The sequence below is a fragment of the Pseudorasbora parva genome, chromosome 19 (genome assembly GCF_024679245.1).
Source record: "Pseudorasbora parva isolate DD20220531a chromosome 19, ASM2467924v1, whole genome shotgun sequence".
Lineage (NCBI taxonomy): Eukaryota > Metazoa > Chordata > Actinopteri > Cypriniformes > Gobionidae > Pseudorasbora > Pseudorasbora parva.
This window is the reverse complement of record NC_090190.1, coordinates 184,551-209,236: the sequence shown is the minus strand read 5'-3', so window position 1 is coordinate 209,236 and position 24,686 is coordinate 184,551. Positions and strand designations below refer to the sequence as shown.

At 45.3% G+C, this 24,686-nt stretch overlaps 3 protein-coding genes across 5 annotated transcripts; 1 reads left to right on the top strand and 2 right to left on the bottom strand.

The window, feature by feature from the left end:
• Nucleotides 1-991: 991 nt before the first annotated feature.
• LOC137047718 (nucleoside diphosphate kinase A2) lies at nt 992-4,357 on the bottom strand. 2 transcript variants are annotated; one of them, XM_067425552.1, is made up of 5 exons: nt 4,212-4,357; nt 2,924-3,056; nt 1,491-1,592; nt 1,299-1,411; nt 992-1,215 (listed from the first exon to the last, which is right to left on the bottom strand). In XM_067425552.1, the coding sequence occupies exons 2-5, from the start codon at nt 3,050-3,052 to the stop codon at nt 1,098-1,100; spliced, it is 462 nt and encodes a 153-aa protein (XP_067281653.1). In that variant the 5' UTR covers nt 3,053-3,056; nt 4,212-4,357; the 3' UTR covers nt 992-1,097. The 2 variants fall into 2 exon arrangements, with proteins under 2 accessions (XP_067281653.1, XP_067281651.1); XM_067425550.1 differs by lacking the exon at nt 4,212-4,357 and adding an exon at nt 4,180-4,207.
• A 2,473-nt stretch (nt 4,358-6,830) lies between these two features.
• Nucleotides 6,831-9,309, bottom strand: LOC137047719 (nucleoside diphosphate kinase A 2-like). The gene is made up of 5 exons (XM_067425553.1): nt 9,156-9,309; nt 7,603-7,735; nt 7,318-7,419; nt 7,132-7,244; nt 6,831-7,042 (listed from the first exon to the last, which is right to left on the bottom strand). Exons 2-5 carry the CDS (start codon nt 7,729-7,731, stop codon nt 6,925-6,927), a joined length of 462 nt encoding a protein of 153 aa, XP_067281654.1. The 5' UTR covers nt 7,732-7,735; nt 9,156-9,309; the 3' UTR covers nt 6,831-6,924.
• A 2,396-nt stretch (nt 9,310-11,705) lies between these two features.
• LOC137048466 (E3 ubiquitin-protein ligase TRIM39-like) lies at nt 11,706-24,602 on the top strand. Of its 2 annotated transcripts, XM_067426632.1 has the most exons (11): nt 11,711-11,778; nt 12,379-12,618; nt 14,811-15,395; nt 16,530-16,625; nt 16,718-16,951; nt 19,700-19,859; nt 19,945-20,016; nt 20,105-20,125; nt 22,012-22,038; nt 22,128-22,303; nt 23,345-24,602. In XM_067426632.1, exons 3-11 carry the CDS (start codon nt 14,811-14,813, stop codon nt 23,702-23,704), a joined length of 1,731 nt encoding a protein of 576 aa, XP_067282733.1. In that variant the 5' UTR covers nt 11,711-11,778; nt 12,379-12,618; the 3' UTR covers nt 23,705-24,602. The 2 variants fall into 2 exon arrangements, with proteins under 2 accessions (XP_067282732.1, XP_067282733.1); XM_067426631.1 differs by lacking the exon at nt 12,379-12,618 and having other exon boundaries at nt 11,706-11,778.
• Nucleotides 24,603-24,686: the final 84 nt, after the last annotated feature.

The following is a 24,686-nucleotide window of genomic DNA, read 5'->3' as shown; positions in this document are numbered from 1 at the left end:
GTTGTTCATTTTTTTAAGGTCTAGAAAATGTCCTTCATACTTTAGTTTTTAAATAAAGCCTCCCGAGTTCTCAGTGGGGTTGGGAATCAATTCCGATTCTGCAATCGGATCCTCAAGATTAAGAATCGGATACGTTATGGAAAGGTTTCTCTTTTCGATTCCTGGGTAAATTATATTTCACCCGGCAATCCGTCAGGACTTTACAGGGCAATGTAAACATCAGTCTAGAAGATGAAGCACTCTAAAGTGTGGCTAGAGTTTGTAAAAACCGAAGACAAAGCGAAGTGTAATTACTGAGATAATCTATTATGTTGCAATCAAGGCGTCACTACAACCAACAGCTCTAAGCATCTGCGGTTGGTTCAGCTCATTGAAACAAAAGACTGCGGTTTGAGTCATCGCACGGCCCCAAGCGCTGTCGAGAACTTAACCAAACCTCTTCAAGCCCTTGCACTCTTAAAAGCAAGTCTTTGGTCTTTTAGGTGCAGCCAACAAGTGTTGAGTATTTTAACACCGTTAGTTTTTTGACCGTGTAGCGGAGCAGCTCAGGTCTTATGTAGTAGTGCTGGTTTGATTATTTGAGCTGAAACTAACGGCACAGAAAATAAATGATATATTCATATTTGACTTTTTTTACGACATTGAATCAAAACTGGGAAGCGATAAGAATCCGAATCCAATCCCCAACCCTAGTTCTCAGCGATGCCGTACTGAAGCTTTGGTTACCCAAAGACAGATTTATAGACTGACGCTTGAATACAGTCATCTTCTAAACAGGTTGTCAGATTTGGAGGTTACACATTAACCAAACTAGAACCCAAGACCTAATTTTGATCTCATGCTGATTTTAAAAGCGTCTCAGGGATTAATTCATGCAGTTCAACGTCAGCCTGATCCACACTCCCGGTGGGATTTAGAAATAAAAGCTAGTTTGGGGATTCAATGTGCTTAAGAACAAACAGAGGAACATTAAAGCAACTCCGACAGCAGATGAGAGATTCCAGGTTTTATTTAACCAAGTGCTTGAGAAGTGACAAGACCAAACACACACACACACACTCCAGTCCAGATAACCGTCCGTGAGCAGCAGTGTGTGTTCATTCGTAGATCCAGGCGTTCGCGCAGCTCTTGTAGCTCGTCAGCTCCTCCGGTTTGAACCACAGGCTGATCTCTTTATTTGCGCTGTCGACGGAGTCGCTGCCGTGGATGATGTTCCTGAAACACAAGCCATCGGTTACTGTCACAGAAGACCTGATGAGTGAGGGAAGCAGATTCAGGAAGCAGAAGCACAGACGCACCTGCCCACTTCAATGCAGAAGTCTCCGCGGATGGTTCCGGGTTTGGAGTCGGCAGGATTGGTCTCTCCGAGCATCACTCTTCCGGTCTTCACAACATTCAGACCCTCCCACACCTGACGAAACAGCATTTCTATGGCTTAGCATCAGGTTTAGACAGCCCCAGATTAGCACGAATCAGCTCAGAGCGCTCACCATGGCCAGAACCGGGCCGGAGCTCATGTACTTGACCAGTCCGGGGTAGAAGGGCCGGTCCTTCAGGTCGATGTAATGCTGCTTCAGCAGGTCCTCAGACGCCTGTGGATCAGAACCATCAGAATGTGTTAATGTCAGCGCCGACCGTAGTACAGTGGGACGCAGACCCAGCGCCAGGAGGGTCGAGGCCCAGGTATATCCTAACGGGGTTTACTATGGCTATACAACAATGTTTATGTGGAAAAACAATCATGTATTCAGTTTAACAGCACTGGGTTTGAAATGATGGCATTTCCATCAAGCAATGTCATGCGACAAACTTTTTTCTTTCCACTCGTGATGTCATTACACAAGGTACGCCACATATGCTGGTCGGCTTGTGTTCCTCAGCCGCCACTGCTACTGTCATTAATGGAAGGAGACGCAGGCCTGTTACGAAGCGTTAAATAAAACTAAGAGCTAAATATTTGAATTTGCTTGAAATTGAATTTGATCCCTTTTTTTACCATTTCGTTATTTTGGCTTGAATGTGAACTGAATTTAGAAATACTTTAGAAATTAAAAACTTTGCATTTAATAAACAAAATAGATTTAAGAATGGAGTGGAGTTCACACAATAAGCCGTCCCCTGAATCCACAGCCTTTGTGGTTATTGTCAGAGTACACAAATAAGACCGTTTATAATTAATGACTTCGTATTTTTAAGGCTAAACATGAGCGTTTCGTGTGTGTGTGTTATGTCCGCCGTCATAAAGGAAAATCCCCAGCAGAACACAGGCCGTGGACTCGGGATTATTCCATGTGCACTTACTCCAAACGTGGGCTTCTTAGTGGGCTTCAGGTTAAAAAAAAAATTAACGCTTTAAGTTTTTTATTTTAAAAGCACTTCTAAATTCAGTTCATATTTCTAACAAACAAATTATGAAATAGTAAAAAAAGAAAAAAATGCAAATTCAAACATGTCGCTCTTAATTTGAATCAATGCTTGAAGAACACGCCTAGGTTTGGCGCAAACCTGTAATGGAAGCGTCCGTCACGCGCACGGCTCACGCAGAGGAAAAGATTGTAAGTTACTGCATAAAACTCAATTAACACGTATTACAGCACCACAGTACACGTTTTTGCTATGCCTTAACTATTATAGTATTTTGAAGGACAGAAACCAACTTTAATGTGTTTTTACATCATGTCAGCCGTCCCTCAGCTACGGTGCTCGGCCGTCCCTTGGCACAGCCGTTACTGGTGGCGAGACACTTGGCAGAGCTCTGATGCAAATCAACCCAAGGTTCGAATCCGTAATAAAGTTGAATAAAGCGTTTATCGGGTATGGCTGAACAGACATGCGCTGAATTAGAGACGGTAAACGTGAGCGGGTCCGATATCATTGGTCTTAAAGAGTGGGTGGGTCTCGGCGCTGATCCCGATCCACTAACCTGCAGGAACTTCATGGCCACCAATCGGAAGCCTTTCTGCTCGAAGCGCTTGATGATCTCTCCCATCAGGCCACGCTGGACGCCGTCTGGCTTTACGGCGATGAAGGTGCGCTCGGTTCTGGCAGCCATGATTCTGAGGAAGAGGAACACACGAGACGATTATACCGACAGAGGATCACGAATCGCCGGAAACATGACGGACAGATCAAAAGTTAATGTGGAATACGCGATTCATGATCATTTTTAGTGTAGATTGTATTCATGTCTATTAATATCTATTGCTTTTAAAGCATGATGCTGTTATGTAGTATTCTTAAAATTACAGTTTTAGTGATATTCATTTTTAGTCATGCAAGTGTAGTAGTGACCAAATCTTCAAGATGTTCTCTTATATAATGATGCATTTAAGAGTTACTGACTAAACATATTACAAGAGTCCAAAATACTGTTTCAGATGAAGCATAATGTGGATAGTATTAAATAGATATTTTAGTCAAGTTACTGATTATGAATTCACTCAAACTCCATTATCTAAACTTCTCTACTTACCCGTCGGACTCGCACACGCGCCATGTTTGTAGTTTAACACCATCAGCATTTGTAGTTCTAATCGAATCCTCGTCCAACTCGCAGCGTATTGGGGGCAATATCAGTCGATCTGCACTTCGAAATCTAACCGGAGAGAGCCCGGGTATCTTTGGAATACTGAATTCAACATACTACGATTGAGACGAGCTAAATCCATTTTATTTAGGACTGATTGTACGCGGATTGGGACGCGGCACTCCAGATGTCGCGCATGCGCACAGCAGACGCCACTGAACACGGAAGAAGTCAAGTGTTCTCTCTCTCTCTAAACGTAGAAAGTTATCGCTTCTATTCAGACGCTACCGTTGCTTAATACAGTCGCATGTGGCGAGAATATGCATATAGCGGTGCTGCATCCGCCGTAGAGCATCTTTAGGATTGTGTGGATTCGGCCACACTTGATATTCAACACAGGTTCAGAAGCTGGACAGCCGCCAAATTAACGCGCATGCGCACTAGCGCAGTTACGGCTTCATCCTGCGAGCTATCAAGGCATTGTCCAATTTATGATCTAGGCCTGCAGTGTGTGTGAGAATGTGTGTGTGTACCATACTACTAGCGATTAAAGCCACAGAGCTATAACGACGGAAATAAGAGTTTGCTCATGAACACACACACATGAAGCCGATGATACGCGCTTCAAGGAGAAGATTAAACATAACACACACCTTATGGATGAGATATGAAACGTTATACACACCTTATGGATGAGATGACGGGTCCTGAAAACGGAAGAGAACAGAAGAGAGAGCTGCGCGCGCGCCTGATATATAAAGGGTGGGCTTGGGGGCGTGGCTGATGACGAACGCGGAAACATATTCATCACAAAATATTAATTTATATTAATCCAAAGGCATGCAGCCTTAACACCGTTCCTGCATCAGCGTTAGACCAGTCCTCTCCAGCTGTGTTCAGCTATACATGGATCATCAGTGCACTAAACTTCTCGTTAGTTTTCTTCTTTTTGAGGTGGACAGTTCTGAAACTAAAATTAGTAAAAACACAACGTTAATATTTGGTTCCCATTTGTTTGTTTCTCTTTGAACCAAAATAATAATGTTATAGGAATGTTCTTATTTTAACCATAAGATAACTTTCCCAGAATATTGCAGGGTTAGGAATGTCACAACTCATTCCGAGCGTTCCCTAAGGGTTATTTTGAGGTTTGGGTTATGTTGCAGATGTGTAGTATGGGTAATGACCTCTAATATTAGTTTAACAGCATTGATGTTGAAATGAGCTCAATCTAGACCCATGATGAGGACCAGATACGTCCATGAGTGAGGTGTAGTTCATCTGTCTGTAAATATCGGGATATTAATGAAACTTAGGGCCTATTGCAGGAAACTAGGATATGGGATTCAGCCGGGATATCTTGGGGATCTTCTCATCCGTATGCAAAATTTAGTTCACCGCTGTCGTGTAAACGTATCCTAAAAGCACACTCAACCCGAGAACGATAACAATAAGGAAAGAGAACTGTATATCAGCGGATAAATTGAGCCAGGATCACCAAGATATCCTGGCTTAATCCCTTATCCTAGTTTTCTGCAACAGGCCCTTGTTGGCGAAACAGCTGCCCGTTTATTTTGTGTTTGGACGGAACATTACCAATAAATGTTGGGTTAATTTAAGTTCTTATATTTTTAACCCCACTAATCGGACCCACCGTGATATTTATGTTTTTAGCATTATGAATGTTCATTGTTAACGACACAACCATGGCATTTTCCCTGATCTTGTATGTAATTATAAGTTCTGGAATAAAGGAAAAGAGCGACAGGTGCACCAACACTTGATAACATCAGTCACTCGACACACTACGAGTTCCCAGAATGCATTGCTAGCTGACGCCAACACGTACGCACAATAATAAAGGCAAATTCATAAAAGTATAGCCATCACAATAATATCCGAGTCAACAGCACATGAGCAAAGCTTTATTCACACTTATCTTTCCACTGAGCCGCTGTCGCTGGTAATAGTAGAGCGAGATCTGACGGATTTAAAACGCAAGGTCTCATCCATGGCACTGAAACACTCCCAGGATTTCAGATCCTAAATACAGAATACACAACCAGTCATTTTAACACCAATGTCATTGGATTTCCATATTAGAAGAAACAATATATTCTTACTTTATATTTCCGCTTTTCCCATTTTTTCCCACAAATGCCACGGTCACAAAAGCTCTGCAGCAAAGGCACAGAAATCAAGAATCAGAAAAGGGCTGTAAAATTACAATAATTAAAATATAAACATAGATTAATCTCTCTATATAATCACTCCACCCTTTAACGGCACCCTCGGGCTCTGCACCGGATAAACACACATGCTCATCTGTCCCTGTAACATCAGACAGGAATCCTCTGGGATTTATGCGTCCAATAAACACATGTCAGATGTTAAATAAACATTTAGTAAGTTTAAGATGTTTAGTATGTATGTAAATCCCCTTTGGAGACGTATGTGTGTTACTGGAGCTCGTCTGTTAGCTAAACATAATAAAAAGTCCCTGTGACATCAGATGAGTTTCAGGTTACCTCTGTGATTTATGTGCTCATTAAACACACGTGTGTTCATCTGTCCCTCGATCCGGACTAGTCTCCCAGTTCTGCCGTTGAGAAACGCCCCACATCATTATGCTGCCACCACCATGCTTCACTATAGGGATGGCATTGGCCAGGGGATGAGCGGCGCCTGGTTTCCTCCATTCAGGCCAGAGAGTTCAATCTGAGACCAGAGGATTGTGTTTCTAATGGTCTGAGGGTCCTTCAGGAGCCGTTAGTGGAACTCCAGGTGGGCTTTTCCTGAGGCGTGGCCTCCGCCTCTCCCACACAGGCCTGATTGGTGGAGAGATGGCTGTTCTTCTGGAAGGCTCTCCTCTCTCCACGGAGAAATGCTGGAGCTCTGTCAGACTGACCTTTGGGTTCTTGGTCACCTCCCTGACCTGAGCTCAATTATGAGTGTCGTGGCCAAGGAATATGTGATTTTTTTGTTTTTTATTTTTAATAAATTTGCTAAGATTTTAAACTTCTTTCATGTTGCCATTATGGGGAAATATTTGTACTATTGAGGGGAAAGTATTCATTTATTCCATTTTGGAAAAGGACAGAATGTGGAAAAGCGCTGTGAATATTTTCCGGATGGTCTGTAAATCTTTTAAATGCAAGTTTAGAGATTTGGAGGTTATACATTAACCAAACTAAAACTCAATATGGATTTTAAAGAGTTCACATCAGGGATTTATTCATGCAACTGTAGCTGATATCCAGCTGAATATTAGTCTGATCAACAGAAGTGACTCCTACAGCAAATGTGAGATTCCATGTTTTATTTAAACAAGTGCTTTACAAGACCAAACAAACAAACTCCAGTCCAGATAACGTCCGTGAGCCAGGCAGAGCTTGAGTTTACTCGTAGATCCAGGCGTCCGCGCAGCTCTTGTAGCTCACCAGCTCCTCTGGCTTGAACCACAGGGCGACCTCTTTATTTGCGCTTTCGACGGAGTCGCTGCCGTGGATGAGGTTCCTGAAAAACACAAAAAGCCATCGGTTACTGTCACAGGAGACCTGATTGAGGGAAGCAGATTGAGGTTCAGTGAGCAGAAGCAGACGCACCTGCCCACTTCAATGCAGAAGTCTCCGCGGATGGTTCCGGGTTTGGAGTCGGCAGGATTGGTCTCTCCGAGCATCACCCTTCCAGCCTTCACAATATTGAGACCCTCCCACACCTGACGAAACAGCATTTCTATGGCTTAGCATCAGGTTTATACATCAGCAGAGCGTGTGTGAATGAGACCTCACCATGGCCAGAAGTGGCCCGGAGCTCGTGTACTTGACGAGTCCGGCGTAGAAGGGCATGTCCTTCAGGTCGATGTAATGCTGCTTTGCCAGATCCTCAGACGCCTGTCGATCAGAACCATCACGTTAGCATCAGCTCTGGGCTGCGTTTCCCCAAAGCATCGTAACCTTAAGTTGATCGTAGAACAATTGCCACCAATGGTCTCTACGATCAATTTAGGCTTACGATTCTTTTGGGAAACGCAGCCATGATCCGGATCCACGTCTGTAGAGTTCAGATCCACTAACCTGAACGAACTTCGCGGCAACCAATCGGAAGCCTTTCTGCTCGAAGCGCTTGATGATCTCTCCCATCAGGCCACGCTGGACGCCGTCTGGCTTTACGGCGATGAAGGTGCGCTCGGTTCTGGCAGCCATGATTCTGAGGAAGAAGAACACACGAGACGATTATACCGACAGATGATCTGGAAACATGAGGCACAGATCGAGTCTGAAGAAGAAGTGCAGCTCGTCTCACACACACGGCTCTAGCGTGTAAAAGTGCTCTGGTATTTAATGCATGTGGTTGTGTGTGCTGGGAGTCACGTAACCCTGACCCTGACCCTGACCCACACATGGCAGAATGGAAATAATCTCACCTCTTAAAATAGAAAGCTATTGCTTCTATGTCCTTTGCAGTCGCGTGTGGCGAGAATAAGCCTGCAGCTGTGTCTGCATTCACAGCAGAGCACAATCTTTATGACTGTGTGCATTACACCACACTTTACATTCAACATCGCTCAGACTGAATTCACTTTACATTCAACTTCAGATTGAATCCAGTCAGACAGACAGATAGACAGACAGACAGACAGACAGACAGACAGACAGACATTTACATTACATTTACATTTAATCATTTAGCAGACTCTTTTATCCAAAGCGACTTACAAAAAAGGGGAGAGTAATAGAAGCAACGAAACAGACAAGGCCAACAACCTGTAAGAGCTGTAAGAAATCTCAATTAGCACAGTACACTTTTTTTTTTTTTAGACATCTACAACAAAAACTCACGTACGCAAAATGCCGAACACTGGATTTTGATAGCTATGACAGACAGACAGACAGATAGACAGACAGACAGACAGACAGACAGACAGACAGACAGACAGACAGACAGACGGACAGACGGACAGAGAGATAGATAGACAGACAGTCAGACAGACAGTCAGACAGAGAGATAGATAGATAGATAGATAGATAGATAGATAGATAGATAGATAGATAGATAGATAGATAGATAGATAGATAGATAGATAGATAGATAGATAGATAGATAGATAGATAGATAGATAGATAGATTCTGCAGAGTATCGTGTGTATGACACGCTTTCTAAAACGCGTCTCTATCTGCATCTCGCGGTTTTAATCTTGTGCGAATGGTCATAAACTGATTAAAAGTTAAACAGCGCATTTATTTTATTTAAGCACACAGTTTGCCTCGTTCAGTTTAACAGCATTTACAGCCAGTCAAAGAGGGTTAGGTTTCAAATGAACAATAAATGCATTTTAAACGAAGCTGCTTTATGATCGCGATCTGTCCATGCAAATGCGCGCTCTTTGCATAAATCAAAAAATCACGTCAGAGCTGCGTATTAATATTTGCAAGCATATCCACGAACACAACTCCTCGAGATGGCCTTAAAAGCACACATATCTCTGCCGCGCCGTTACTTTCAGTTAATAAAGGGGAAATACTGCAACTTTTGGTGTTATTTCTCGTGCATTCTGCAGCCCTTCATCAAATCTTTTACCCCAGCCGTGAGTGCGCGATGGGAGTAAGAGTTGCTCATGATACACACCTTAAGGATGAGATGCAGCGGATCCTGAGGACGGAAGACCGACTGCAGACTCGCGGAGCCCGGCTCTTATATAAGGCGGAGCTGCGGGCCGTTCTGATGACAGTGCTACAGCTTTCCTATTAGGGCACTTTCTGAGAAACTTATTTATAGGTTATATTTAATACCCTTGTCAAATTGCCTCCAATGAACACGTTGCATATGTGTAATGTGCAAGGTCGGCCTTACCATTGGGTTTGACTGGGCTCCCGCCCAAGGGCCAACTATCGTTTACATTCGTCTGATTTGTTCAGTCTTATGTCATTCAGAGATGATGAACCAGCTGACCAGTGCGAGCGAGGGCTATAACAGGAATCCGGAGTGATCTGAGCGCTTGGAAACCAAATCAAATACATTAGAGAGTGGAAAGTGTTAATATCCTCCGACTGCGAGCTCAAGGCCATAATCAAACTGCGTAAATGATATGTGTCTTTATTTCACATGGAGGAGCACATGTGCTGAGTCGCATCTGCCCCATTGTGATCACACAGATACTTAAAGTCAAGTCAACTTTATATCGCTCTTCTCCAGCGCCGATTGTGTCAGAGCAGCTTCAGTGTTAAACAGGACAATACTGCAGCAGAATTAGATTTGGCTGTACAGTCGTTCTGGAGTAAACAGTGATGTTATCAGATTATTTTAATTTATCAGAGAGAGACAATGCTGGACTGTTAAACAGTTAAAGCGTTAGTTTTTAGTCCAGAAGAGCGCACATTTAGAAAGATCTTGATAAATTCTCGTGTCTTATTGCTTTGCAGAGAATTACTCTTTTTTTCTAGAAATTTTCCACTAAATTGTGCATTCTGAAAAGTTTTGAGCGCCATCACAATATAGACAGATGTCATCAAAATTACAAATATATGTCACTTCACCAGTCAGTGGTCATAATGTTATGCCTGATCGGTCACATTATGACCATAACATTATGAGCACTGACAAGTGAATAACACTGATGATCTCTTCATCACGGCTCCTGTTAGTGGGTGGGATATATTAGGCAGCAAGTGAACATGTCGTCCTCAGAGTTGATGTGTGTGAAGCAGGAGAAATGGGCAAGCGTAAGGATTTGAGCGAGTTTGGCCAGATTGTGACGGCTAGACGACTGGGTCAGAGCATCTCCAAAACTGCAGCTCTTGTGGGCTGTTCCCGGTCTGCAGTGGTCAGTATCTATCAAAAGTGCTCCAAGGAAGGACCAGTGGAGAACCGGCCACAGGGTCATGGGCGGCCAAGGCTCATTGATGACCGTGGGGAGCGAAGGCTGGCCCGTGGGGTCCGATCAAACAGACCAGCTACTGGAGCTCAAACTGCTCCAGAAGTTAATGCTGGTTCTGATAGAAAGCTGCCAGAATACACAGAGCAGCTCAGTTTGAGGCGTATGGACCAGACAGGGTGACCTCTGACCCCTGACCCCGCCGAAAGCACCAACAGTGGCACGTGAGCATCAGAACTGGACCACGGAGCAATGGAAGAAGGTGGCCTGGTCTGAGGAATCACGTGTTCTTCTACATCCCGTGGATGGCCGGGTGTGTGTGTGTGTGTGTGTGTGTGGGGAACACATGGCCCCAGGATGCACTATGGGAAGAAGGCGAGCCGGCGGAGGCAGTGTGATGCTTTGGCCAATGTTCTGCTGGGAAACCTTGGGTCCTCCATCCATGTGGATGTTACTTTGACACGCTCCACCTACCTAAGCATTGCTGAGACCATGTTCAGCCTTTCAATTTTTCTATGAAACTTTTTTTCATTTTTGTGTAATTTGTGCAGCTCATGCGTTATGATAATCAGAAAAATCAAACTTTACTGAAATATATGAAACCAGGGGTGGGCTAATGATAATGGGAACGCTCAGACCATGGGTCGGGCAACGCACAGTTTGTAAGTTAACGGTCATTTCTTTTAACGGACATTAGAGACTTTAGTTTTTACATTTGGGCATCCAAATGTTTATTTTTTGTATGATATTGGTGTGAAAACCCCTTTATGATTTCTCACAATGTTATATTTAAGTGTGAACATTATATCTGCGTCTTTCAGCTCCAGGCCTTAACTTGCTTTTGTTGGAGCGGAATACAAATATTTCTCTTTTTGACAGCATCAAGTCACGATAAGCTCTGATTGAATCAGATTTAATATAAATGTATTGATCAGTTCAGAGGTCTTTAAGAGGCGCTTGAAGGAAGTGCTGTTTCTGATGCCGTTTTTTGAGATTTAAGGCTTGGTTTATATTGAGATGTTCAATTTTACTTAATTATTTTAGTGAATACACATCCGGTGAGGACTAGTGTGTGTTTGAGCCGATCAGGGGTGGATAGTCAGGTTATTAAAGTCTTTACTCGACGCCTCAGGAAGGCATTCAGGATCACACACACTGTTTCTGTCTCGACACACACACTGGTCCAGCCTGTCAGACTCACTCGACTGCTTTCACTCACACACACTCACACACACACACACACACACACACACACACACACACACACACACACACACACACACACACACACACACCGGGAGCAGAGACACTGAGGACAACATCCACAGTAACAGAAGAGGACTCATATTGAACAGATCATCATCAGACACAGCAAAGGTGAGTGAGATGATATTTGACTGGGAATATTCTGATGAATATTAATGAAGGAAGACATTAATGTTGTTGAAGGCTGCGTTACTCACAAGAGTCTAAAACAAATCATTAGCACAGGTCTCAACAAAACCCATGCCATTGATAAAGCCGCAGTTAGCCTAATATACACCCGTAGAGCGGTCAGGAGGGAATAAAGTCCTTACACTGAAGATATAACCGATGGGGCTGTACAGGAGAAGACTGGAACTGTAGAATAATATTAATGGTTATTTATAACACACTTTTCATTCGGAAGAATCTCAGTGTTAGCGGTTATAGCGTATAAAGCGTCTTTAAATCAAAAACACCTGAAAACTGACACTAAATAAACTTCTTTATGCTCTGACAAACTGGCCCTTTGCAGACGACACGTAACTATTCTATAACATTAAATATAATGCCGTTTTTGTGCTGTATGTTTGGGCAATAATTATGCAAGCTCACTAAAGGAACTCACCCAGACGTTGTTAAACCTGACTTTCAGCATTTTACAAAATGTTTGCACACTACTTTTGTTCTGAGATATGCACATCTGATCCATTATGACTACACGTTTCCCCGCAGCTCCGCCGGATAATGGGTTTATATCTGTGTGTGTCTGGGAAAGAGCTGCCAAATCCAACCAAAGAACTGACATCCCGAACCTCATCTAAACCTCCACAGCGACGGTGGCTTCAGTCAGGACTAGAGTTAGCATGTTTGAGGAGCCTGATCTAAATCATTAGTAATTCCTTCTGAACGCTTCGGTCATTAGTTCTGGTTTAGTTACTCACTAATGACGGAGGAAAGTCGGACCCTCATGGGGTGATAGTACTCTACTATAATATTCAATATATTCAAATACAACTCTTGAATAATCTGATCTAATATGATTTCTGAGCTGTTGTGTGTCCAGAATAATAATCCTCCACTGTGTGTTAATAGGCCAGAGGAGAACTGAGTCTGGTTTCTCTAAGGTTTATTTTTCTCCATCATGCCCTGATGGAGTTTCGGTTCCTTTGGTCGCCTTTGGCTTGGCTTGCTCAGTTGGGGACACTAACATTATGATCAGAGTTATTCAACTAAATATACAAATAACATTCATTACTACATTTCCAGTATCAATTATATCACTGATCTGCCAACATTGTCTCTCTGTGATAAATTAAAATAAGCTGATAACATCACTGTTTACTCCAGAACGACTGTACAGCCAAATCTAATTCTGCTGCAGTATTGTCCTGTTTAACACTGAAGCTGCTCTGACACAATCGGCGCTGGAGAAGAGCGATAGAAATAAAGATGATTGACTATAGCGGAGCTGAGGCCATCGGGAGCATCCCAGCAGATATTCCCAACACATATCTGTCAAAAATAACCAAAAATAACAATTCAAACAGAAAACCATTTTCTGACTCACTGACACATTTGCTCTCGTTTTAAGCACAAACTCACTTTATTTTCACGCATTTATCAGAAAACAACACGTAATATCTTCAGTCGTGTCTCTTCTCCAGTAAACGTGTCTTGACTTAAGAATGTTTAGATGTTTGTGCTGGAAAACAGGACAGAAACACTGAGGAAGAACATCCTTTTCAGAGAGTGGAAAGAAAAGAATCAATAACTAAAGTCATGGCATTGTTTCATAGACAAGGCTAAAGCTAGTCCGAGACTAAAATGCATGTCTGAGTTGTTTAAACTGAAAGAAACTTGCACAGATAAGTCAGCGCCATTGTGTTTTCTTAAGATGCACACATTCTTAAAAATAAAGGTTCTTTGGCGGGGTGTAAACCTCCATGAAGAATAAGAACCTCCCCACTGCATAAACCGTTCAGCGCAGAAAGAATCTTCAGACTCTAAAATGGTTAAGAAATGGTCCTTCAAAGAACCTTTCACAAAACTGCTCCTCAGGGACCCAATAATGGGTCTTCTTCGACCCCTTTTTGGTTCTCTCCTTTATTTTTAAGATGCACAAGAGTGATGTTTTTCTAGGGCACGTTTATAAAATGTACTTTAATGTCCTAATTGAACTAAGGCCTAACCCTGGCTTAATCTAAACCCTGTCTGTGGAACCGGGCCGTAGAGTCCTCAGTCCAAAGGTTACGTGTCTGGTCCTGTCCCAAATGGCACACTTCATGGGCACTTTCAGTCTTGTGGGCTTACAATGGCCATTGCGTGTGTGTGTCCATTAAGTCCACAAGACCGCAGGGCGTCCCATTCGTCATTTAAGCTTTAATAAGGGTGCTCGTGAGCGCCCCCGTTGCGGCTGCTATTCGCCCTCAATGCGCACTTCAGCCGAGCCCGCAAGTTTGCGAGCTATAGAGGACTTCTACCCGGCAGTCAAAGCGGCGTTACGGCGTGAAAGTGTGGACTCAGAGGAAGGCCGTGAGGGTTTAGGGTGCCATTTAGGACAGGGCCTTGGTCACGCCTGAAGTCTGTTCATCTGCGCTTCGATCTGGTGGATGATCCAGCTTTAGGGCGCATTGCCGCCACCTACTGGATTCGATTGTGGCGCATTCAATTTTGGAGATATTTTCCATGATGGAGGAGATTTTAAAACAATAATTAAAACATTAATATGAATAATACTAATAATAATCAACTGGTTCATCCCCTTGAATTCAATCTATGGAGTTCTTTGTTAATCCACACTCTCGTTGGCGGAGATTCGTCCTTTGAGGATAATGAATGTGCTCACGTTTCACAGAAATGTACCAATTGATTTAGATTTGCTTTAACATGTTGAATGATGGGACAGATCAACACTGAAAAGTGTGAATTTTCAACATCGGTCCAACATTACTAAGCATTGAAATATCAACCTCAACCAAAATCACTCAGTCACAATGCTGTCTGGGTATTCTTAATGTGAAGTTTCTTGCTGATTGATCACGATGATGATGATGATGATGATAATGGTGATGATGATGATGATGGTGGTGGTCTTCCTCCCCTCCGCCCCGGTTGTGCTCGCTCTAACCCTCAGATCTCTGTGTGTGTGTGTGTGTGTGTGTCAGATGGACGGCGATCTTTCCTCCGAGCAGGAGCTGACCTGCTCCATCTGTCTGGATCTCTTCAGCCAGCCGGTCTCCACGCCGTGCGGACACAACTTCTGCCAGGCCTGCATCGGCGGGTACTGGGCCTCCAGCTCCAGCTGCAGCTGCCCGCTGTGCAAGCGCGAGTTTGAGGAGCGGCCCGAGCTCAGCATTAACCGCGTGTTCGCACACATCGCGCAGAAGTATAGAGAGATGCGGTACGGCGGGCCTGCTGAAGCCGGTTCTGCCGGTCCTCGGCCCGACCGCGAGCGGATCCTGTGTGACGTCTGCAGCGGTGTGAAGAAGCCGGCCGTCCGATCCTGCCTCACCTGCACCGCCTCCTACTGCGAGCTCCACCTTCTGCCGCACCAGCAGACCTCCTTCTACTCCACCCACCGGCTGCTGGACCCGCTCGAGGCCCTCCGGGGACGCACCTGCCCGGAGCACGGCCGACTGATGGAGGTCTACTGCCGCACCGACCAGAAGTGTGTGTGTGCCATCTGTGTGCTGGAGGAGCACCGCACACACACCACCGTCTCCGTGCAGACTGAGCGAGCCAGCAAACAGGTGCGCATAAAGTCATGCACTGTCAAAAAATAGTGTTGGTTTAACTTAAAAAAGTAAGTAACCTGGGGTCTGCCCTCCACCTATCGACCAATCAGGAGTCAGTAGTGTTTGGGGTTGCCAGATGTGCTCTAGTTACCACAGCTAAACGTTCTGCTGATCCTGCAGCCAATCTGGCAACCCCGAGTCAGGGGGAGGGGGAGACACCTGCAGTACCAGTGTTGGCCACAATCTTACACACACTTCCTTTAAGTAGCACCAAAACATTGCTGGGCTAGAAGTAAGAACCGATTACGTCAGGCGGGGTCAACAAGATGAACACAAATGATTCATGATTCGGATCGCGAGTCAAACTGCTGAAATCACGTGACTCTGGCGATCCGAATCATGAATCGATTCACTGATTCATGAAATCGGCCATCACTATATAAGTCGTTATTTAGTGTTTTTTGCGCACTAACTCTATTCTGGCCTCTTCATCAATGATTGTAGAGCCGCTGTAGTGAGATGGGCTTTGTAACGACGTCTTTAGTGCCTTTATGGGTCTTGAGAGAGGAAATGACATTGGTGTCAATGAAGGCCTTTCTGAGCCATCGGATTTCAACACTAATATCTTCATCTGTGTGTGAAGATGAGCGGAGGTCTGACGGCTGGCCAACCACAGGAGGAATTAATCACACAATTTACACTACTGGCTGAACTAACGCTTTAAGTTTCGCCTCAAGATCATCTAATCCTGTTTCCATGATGAGCCGCTCCCGAGCAGGGTTAAGCTGACGGCGATGAGCGTCGAAGACCCAAACAATCCGAGATCAAGCCAAATCATCATCAACCAAATCCAGCTGAGTCAGCGGCGTTCGAAGAACAGACCGCAGTAAAATATAAATATTATTGTATCTGTACCACATAAAGAAATGTGATAAATCACGGAAATAGCACAATTTATGTCTCACTGCGTCATCTCAAATAAAACACACATATGCTTCTTTAAAAATATATATTTTGATAATATTTGAATAAAGGTTGTCGATACTCAAATATTTTAAGGCAACCCGGTAACTTCTTTTTTAAAGAGTTAGTTAGAGCAGAGTCCTGCTGGAGAGAAAGGCCTGATCTCCGAGTGTTTTGTCGTCTCAGAGACTGCTGGGGAAAACAGAGCTGGACCTTCAGGCCTGCATCGACGACAGAAAGGCTCAGCTGGCGGACATGAAGAGCAAAGTACAGGCCATGCAGGTCAGTGTCTAACCCTCACAGACCCATACTGAGCAAATGTGTAGCTGCAGACTCACTGAAGGTGTGTGTGTGTGTGTGTGTGTGTGTTCCAGAGCTCCTCTCAGGCCGAGCTGTCCGAGGTCGAGCAGCTGCTGTCTGACATCACACACTCCGTCCAGCGAATCCGCTCCGAGCTGGTGGGCGGGATCGAGGAGCGGAGGGAGGCTGTGATTGGCCGAGGGCAGGGCGTGGTCTCCCGGCTGGAGGCGGAGCTAGTGCGGCTGCAGGAGCGCAGGGCTCGACTGGAGGCTCAGGCGGTCTCCGACGACCACATCGGCTTCCTTCAGGTGCTCTTCTTAACCCATCTCACCAATAACTGAAGCACGGGCACTATCAGGACACATCCTGCTCTTGCTCAGTATTTTTGTCTAAACATTCTTAACCCTCTGGTGCTGTTCAGCCATTTAAAAGAGCTACATGTTGCCACAGTTACTTTGAAAAAGTAATCTGATTACTCCTTTCAAAAAGTAACAGTTACTTTACAGATTACTTGATTTTAAAAGGAACTAAGTTAGATTAGAAGTTACCGTATTAGTTACATTCAGCCGTTTCCGACAACAGCCCCGCCGCCTCAACACAGAGATGACGGCCGTTTCTGCCAACACTCACTTTACTGGAAGTGCATTTCTAACCCTAACATCAAACATGTCTCCTGACATTTTAAGTTGAAATTAAAAAATCTTTCCTGAAAAAAATAATCTCCCTAAAACGCAAGAAGAAAGCAAAATATATGCATATTTTAAAATAGTAACTCATGGTGACTTGGATAAATTACTTTAATCTGATTACTGGTTTGGAAATAGTAACGGGTTAGATACTCGCTACTGGAGAAACGTCGTCAGATTAGAGGAACGCGTGACTACGCTGCTGGAGAAACGTCGTCAGATTAGAGGAACGCGTGACTACGCTGGTGGAGAAACGTCGTCAGATTAGAGGAACGCGTGACTACGCTGCTGGAGAAACGTCGTCAGATTAGAGGAACGCGTGACTACGCTGCTGGAGAAACGTCGTCAGATTAGAGGAACGCGTGACTACGCTGCTGGAGAAACGTCGTCAGATTAGAGGAACGCGTGACTACGCTGGTGGAGAAACGTCGTCAGATTAGAGGAACGCGTGACTACGCTGCTGGAGAAACGTCGTCAGATTAGAGGAACGCGTGACTACGCTGCTGGAGAAACGTCGTCAGATTAGAGGAACGCGTGACTACGCTGCTGGAGAAACGTCGTCAGATTAGAGGAACGCGTGACTACGCTGCTGGAGAAACGTCGTCAGATTAGAGGAACGCGTGACTACGCTGGTGGAGAAACGTCGTCAGATTAGAGGAACGCGTGACTACGCTGGTGGAGAAACGTCGTCAGATTAGAGGAACGCGTGACTACGCTGGTGGAGAAACGTCGTCAGATTAGAGGAACGCGTGACTACGCTGCTGGAGAAACGTCGTCAGATTAGAGGAACGCGTGACTACGCTGGTGGAGAAACGTCGTCAGATTAGAGGAACGCGTGACTACGCTGGTGGAGAAACGTCGTCAGATTAGAGGAACGCGTGACTACGCTGCTGGAGAAACGTCGTCAGATTAGAGGAACGCGTGACTACGCTGCTGGAGAAACGTCGTCAGATTAGAGGAACGCGTGACTACGCTGCTGGAGAAACGTCGTCAGATTAGAGGAACGCGTGACTACGCTGCTGGAGAAACGTCGTCAGATTAGAGGAACGCGTGACTACGCTGCTGGAGAAACGTCGTCAGATTAGAGGAACGCGTGACTACGCTGCTGGAGAAACGTCGTCAGATTAGAGGAACGCGTGACTACGCTGCTGGAGAAACGTCGTCAGATTAGAGGAACGCGTGACTACGCTGCTGGCATCACTGATTGTAACGCTATGAAACTCTTGATGTGATGTGTGTATTTATCTGTGTTCAGGTTTAACTGTGGTGACATTAATGGAAATCAACATTTCAAACAAAAAATTAAAGAGTGTTTGAGAAGGTCTAAATATATATCCAAACGCCACAACACAAGTGGAGCCAGTAAAGCCTCATGGCTTCCCTTTGAGTGATCTTTCCGACCGGCTGATTTTTGCTCCTGTTTTACGCACAAACTCTTTTAATATCATGTCTCTTCTCCAGGACGTGTCTTGATTAAAGTGTTTAGATATTTGTGCTTTCATATACTAATCCATATACTTTTGTATACTTGATCAGATTTATATCTCATCCAGAACAGATTACACACCGATCAGGCATTACATTATGACCGATAAAGTGAATAACACTGATGATCTCATCATCAGCTGTTAGTGGGTGGGATATATTAGGCAGCAAGTGAACATTTAGTCCTCAGAGTTGATGTGTGTGAAGCAGGAGAAATGGGCAAGCGTAAGGATTTGAGCGAGTTTGGCCAGATTGTGACGGCTAGCCGACTGGGTCAGAGCATCTCCAAAACTGCAGCTCTTGTGGGCTGTTCCCGGTCTGCAGTGGTCAGTATCTATCAAAAGTGCTCCAAGGAAGGACCAGTGGAGAACCGGCCACAGGGTCATGGGCGGCCAAGGCTCATTGATGACCGTGGGGAGCGAAGGCTGGCCCGTGGGGTCCGATCAAACAGACGAGCTACTGGAGCTCAAACTGCTCCAGAAGTTAATGCTGGTTCTGATAGAAAGCTGTCAGAATACACAGAGCAGCTCAGTTTGAGGCGTATGGACCAGTCAGGGTGACCTCTGACCCCTGACCTCGCCGAAAGCCCCAACAGTGGCACGTGAGCATCAGAACTGGACCACGGAGCGATGAAAGAAGGTGGCCTGGTCTGAGGAATCACGTGTTCTTCTACATCACGTGGATGGCCGGGTGTGTGTGTGTGTGTGTGTGGCTTACCTGGGGAACACATGGCCCCAGGATGCACTATGGGAAGAAGGCGAGCCGGCGGAGGCAGTGTGATGCTTTGGGCAGATGCTCTTCATTACTGCCCTGTTTCTCCATATGAGGCACGAGCTCCTTCTCTTCAGGGTCGCCTCTTGAACATGTGATGTGTTTGTGATGCAGAGCTTCGAGGAGGCCGGCGAGCCGCTGCCGAGCTCAGACCTGCGGGAGGCGGAGGATCTGACGCTCCACTTCTCACTCGGAGACGTTAAAGCAGCTTTAGGAGAGATCCGGGAGCGGCTGGACGACATACGCTTCGGGGAGGTGCAGTACAGACACTCAGGTGAGATCTCACACACACACCGTTAGGAGTGTTAGGAGCAGAACGCATGCGGGACAGGACCACTTACGTGTGTGTGTGTTTGCAGTGTCGTCCCTGGCCGAGAGTGAGAGCATGACCAGTGTGCGCTCTCTGAGGAGGAAGGACTGGTCACTGAAAGGTATGTGAAGAATCTCGCAGGAAACACATTTGGGCCGCTTGTGTTAGGAGGATTAATGATCTCTCTCCAAACGCTTCCATTTCTACAGATCTACGGAAAATAAAAACAGGTATGTAGCCTATATGTATATGTGTGTGTGTGTGTGTATTTGCGTGTGTTCCATACATTTGTTTGTGTTAATTTCCTTTTTATAAGAGGTCAGCAGATATTACATTAGATGTTGGAGATTAAGTGATATTCATTAAATTAGACGTAGAGAGTGTAAAACTTTAGGCTGAAGAAATGTCTGCGTTTGCCGGTTTCTCACACACACACACAGGGCCGGCGCTCCGCACACGCACATCACGCACTGCGCGTAGGGCACCAAGTGCTTGGGGGGGCACCAAAAAATCTGGGTCGTGAAAAAATCATGACAATAGGCTACTAGTATAAATGACAAATAAAATATTTCTAAAAGCATGTTAATATACAAAAGCAATACAAAAGTAATATAGGCCTAGACCAAATTAGTCGAGAAAAAGGTGAATCTCTGTGCCAGTCTCCCTCTGGTGCCCCCCCCCCTCCCCTCCCCTCCCAGTGGTCTGTTCGATTATGCCTCAATCAATGTCAAATTTGGCAGACACCGACCTCAGACATGGCCTCGAAAAGGCACCAAGAGTCGGGGGCGGAAAAAAGAAAAAAGAAGAGACAGCGGGATGATGCTCGCGGGTTGCTTGCAAGTAAGACAATATCCACGTTTACATGCACGTTTTTGAAGTAAAAAGTGCTGGGACAAACGCTGTTAATATGAGAGGGTGTTGCCAAGCTGTCTGTGGCATTATGCCAACATTATCTTAATAATTTCTAACGAAATAAAAAGTTTACCCCTCAGAAAAATTAACTTTCCTCTCAACATTATAACCTGGTGTGAGCGCGCCACGGCGCGCACTCTTCAGTGGTGAAGGCGCGCGCTGTGTATCGCGTCATATAAGGACGCACACTCAAAAGTAATCGGGTCAGGTCGTTTACATGGTGAAACTTTTCGTTTGATCAGTTCATGAAAAGGTTTATCCCACCCCTCTCAAACCGATTACAATTTCATTCGGTTTGGGCATTTTTATTACGATTGAGGTGTTTATATGGAGCATTTAAGTGGTCTGGCTGTCATCAGCATCAATGGGGACGTGGCTCAGAAACTGTCATATGATGACCTGATAGCTGATTTTGCAGCTAGGAAATGTAGGCGTGTGCCTCTGTAGGGCCTCTGACAACTGATGGTAGTGAAAATGTTTAATATAGTTCTATAGAATAGCAGAATGGTCTCTTTATAGAGATGTAGTCCCTCTGTTGAGTAATTTCTACTGTGCAGTTATGCATGGTTATTTGCAGTTTAAAATGTGCACTTTAAAATTCATACTTCAAAAATTCATACACTTATACTGTTATTTGCACTAAACTTTTTTTGCACTTTTAACTTTGTGTTTACATTGTTCAGTTCCAATTATTCATTTGCAGCAGCTATTTTGGAAGTAAAGAGAACCTAACTAAGAAATTCTGAATGGTAGTTATTTCTTTGGTTGGTTGGTTGGTTGGTTGGTTGGTTGGGGGGTGGGGTGGGGTGGGGTGGGGGGTGTGGGGGCACCGCCAAGCATTTGTGCTTAGGGCACCCAAATGGCTAGCGCCGGCCCTGCACACACACTCTCACTCACTCACACTGTTACACACATACTTACAGACACACACACACACTCTCACACTCTGACACACACATACTCACACTCAGGTTTGGGTTTTATGCTATGCGTGCCTGTGACCTCTTAAAAGGCATATTTTCATGCTTTTACTCTTAATTATCCTTACATTACACACCACCGGTAAAACATCAGACATGATTCTGAAGTCGTCTGTTTTCTTTGTCTATGAGCTGATAAATGCAGACCAACATTACTTAGTGGGTTACTTACATTACTTAGCTGCCCTAACATATAATGAGGTGCTGAATGTTTTGTCTTTTAGGGCACAAGAAGGTCAAAGGTTATCTTGGTGAGTGTTCTCTACTTCTGTTCTGTAATTTGCTGTCGCTTGTCAGTGATGTGTGAAATGCGAGGCCTGATGATATGCGTGTGTTCCAGAGGACGTGGTGCTGAACCCGAGCTCGGCGTACCCATTCCTGATCCTGTCGGAGGACCGGAAGCAGCTGAAGCGTGGAGAGAAGCTGCAGTTCTACCGCAACAGCCCTCAGCGCTTCGACGTCTGGTCCTGCGCGCTCGCTAAAGACGGCTACGAGTCCGGGAGACACTACTGGGAGGTGCTTACACGCTAACACACGCTAAAAACCGGTTTAACACAGGCGAAACATGCTCCAAACACAGGCCGAACACAGGCCAAACATGCGCTAAGCATAGGCCAAACACAGGCCGAACACAGGCCAGACATGCGCTAAGCATAGGCCAAACACAGGCCAAACACGGGCCGAACACAGGCCGAACACAGACCAAACATGCGCTAAACATAGGTCAAACACAGGCTCAACACAGGCCAGATACAGGCAGAACACAGGCTGAACACAGGCTGAACACAGGCCAAACATGCGCTAAACATAGGCCGAACACAGGCCAAACACAGGCCGAACATAGGCCAAACACAGGCCAGACACAGGTCGAACACAGACCAAACATGCGCTAAACATAGGCCAAACACAGGCTGAACACAGACCAGACACAGGCAGAACACAGGCTGAAAACAGGCCAAACATGCGCTAAACATAGGCCAAACACAGGTCAAACACAGGCTGAACACAGGCCAGACACAGACCAAACATGCGCTAAACATAGACCAGACACAGGCCGAACACAGACCAAACATGCGCTAAACATAGGCCAGACACAGGCCGAACACAGACCAAACATGTGCTAAACATAGGCCAGACACAGGCCGAACATAGACCAGACACAGGCCGAACACAGACCAAACATGCGCTAAACATAGGCCAGACACAGGCCGAACACAGACCAAACATGTGCTAAACATAGGCCAAACACAGGCCGAACATAGGCCAGACACAGGCCGAACACAGACCAAACATGCGCTAAACATAGGCCAAACACAGGCCGAACACAGACCAAACATGCGCTAAACATAGGCCAAACACAGGCCGAACATAGGCCAGACACAGGCCGAACACAGACCAAACATGCGCTAAACATAGGCCAAACACAGACCAAACATGCGCTAAACATAGGCCAAACACAGGCCAAACACAGGCCGAACACAGACCAAACATGTGCTAAACATAGGCCGAACACAGGCTAAACACACACACGCTAAACACCTGCTAACCCTATTCCAGGTGACCGTGGGGGAGAATAAGGACTGGAAGCTGGGAGTGGTGTGTGAGTCTGCACAGAGGAAGGGCCTGTTCGACATGACCCCTGCCCTGGGATACTACGCCCTCTGGTGGAGCGGCAGCCATTTACGGGCCCTGACCGCCCCCCCGCTGGCCAAGGTCAGGGTCACAGGTCACCTGCGCCGCATCGGCCTCTATCTGGACTGGGAGGAGGGTCAGCTGGTCTTCTATAACGCTAAGACTGGCTCGGAGCTGTACGTGTTTATGGCCCAGTTCTCAGAGAAGATGTTCCCGCTCTTCGGCACCGCAGATAAAGAAGTGCCGTTGGTGCTGGCGTCGCCATTCCTCAGCCTGCCGGAGTGACCGCCGGTTCAGGAGAGCTCAGAACGTGCCAAACTCTGACTCAGAGCTTCATTGGAAAGGTTTGGGGAAAGCATGAACTATGAGGATGAAGCTTCAGCAGCCACGGCAGATCCAGATGAATGATCCTGGAGTCATAAACTACTGAGCAGAAGATAGCAATCAATAAAACATGACTGAAAGAAATAAACCAATCCATCAAACAATCTGCGAATTACTACAGAGACACAGATATAGATATAAATAGACAGACAGAGAGAGAGAGAGTGTGTGTGAGATTGTGTGTGAGAGAGTGTAACCCTAACCCATAGAAAGAAGACGTGAATCTGTATTGAATGTAGATCTCTCAAACACACACACACACACACACATTAACACACTCACTCACTTACCCTCTCTCACACACACGTTCCTGCTTCCTCTTTAGTCGCTCAGTACTGAGTGAACCCATCCCCATCAGTGATATGATTAATATGCATATGTATAAATATATAAATGAATGTATTTAACGGATGTTCTGGTTTGTCTTTGGCAATATGAAGATCACACACACATGAGAAGGTAAAGGTTGATGCTTCCGTGAGTCGATCGTAACGCAGATACAATACAAACATCTGGAATATCATCATGTCTTGTGCTGAACTTGTCTTCAATTCAATTTAATGCATTCTTGGTGAAAAATGAGTATTACATATGAATATTTGTAGAAGTGGCACAAGGGACATCTTCATGACATTTAATGAAAATGCACATTTCTCCCCAAACTTAAACTCAAAATAAATAAACGACATCAATAAATGCTAAAGTTGGTCTGTGACAGTAGTCCTGAAAACCTCCATGAGCTCGTTCTGATCACGCGTATGTGTGTGTGTGTGTGTGTGTGTACACACACACACACACACACACACACACACACGCGCACTCGGGCATTGGGAGGTTATTCAGACGGTAGTATTATTCTCAGTAGTGTTTGCTGCACATCGAG

Bases quoted from the DNA above. Each gene is read 5' to 3' on its own strand.
- LOC137047718 (XM_067425552.1), bottom strand. From the start codon at position 3,052: ATGGCTGCCAGAACCGAGCGCACCTTCATCGCCGTAAAGCCAGACGGC. The intron at 1,593-2,923 runs GTTAGTGGATCG...TCTGATCCACAG, and splicing joins TGGCCATGAAGTTCCTGCAG to GCGTCTGAGGACCTGCTGAA. The intron at 1,216-1,298 runs GTGCGTCTGTGC...CTTGTGTTTCAG, and splicing joins TTCTGCATTGAAGTGGGCAG to GAACATCATCCACGGCAGCG.
- LOC137047719 (XM_067425553.1), bottom strand. From the start codon at position 7,731: ATGGCTGCCAGAACCGAGCGCACCTTCATCGCCGTAAAGCCAGACGGC. The intron at 7,245-7,317 runs GTGAGGTCTCAT...CTGTTTCGTCAG, and splicing joins CCGGGCCACTTCTGGCCATG to GTGTGGGAGGGTCTCAATAT. The intron at 7,043-7,131 runs GTGCGTCTGCTT...TGTGTTTTTCAG, and splicing joins TTCTGCATTGAAGTGGGCAG to GAACCTCATCCACGGCAGCG.
- LOC137048466 (XM_067426631.1), top strand. From the start codon at position 14,811: ATGGACGGCGATCTTTCCTCCGAGCAGGAGCTGACCTGCTCCATCTGT. The intron at 16,626-16,717 runs GTCAGTGTCTAA...TGTGTGTTCCAG, and splicing joins GCAAAGTACAGGCCATGCAG to AGCTCCTCTCAGGCCGAGCT. The intron at 22,304-23,344 runs GTGCTTACACGC...ACCCTATTCCAG, and splicing joins CCGGGAGACACTACTGGGAG to GTGACCGTGGGGGAGAATAA.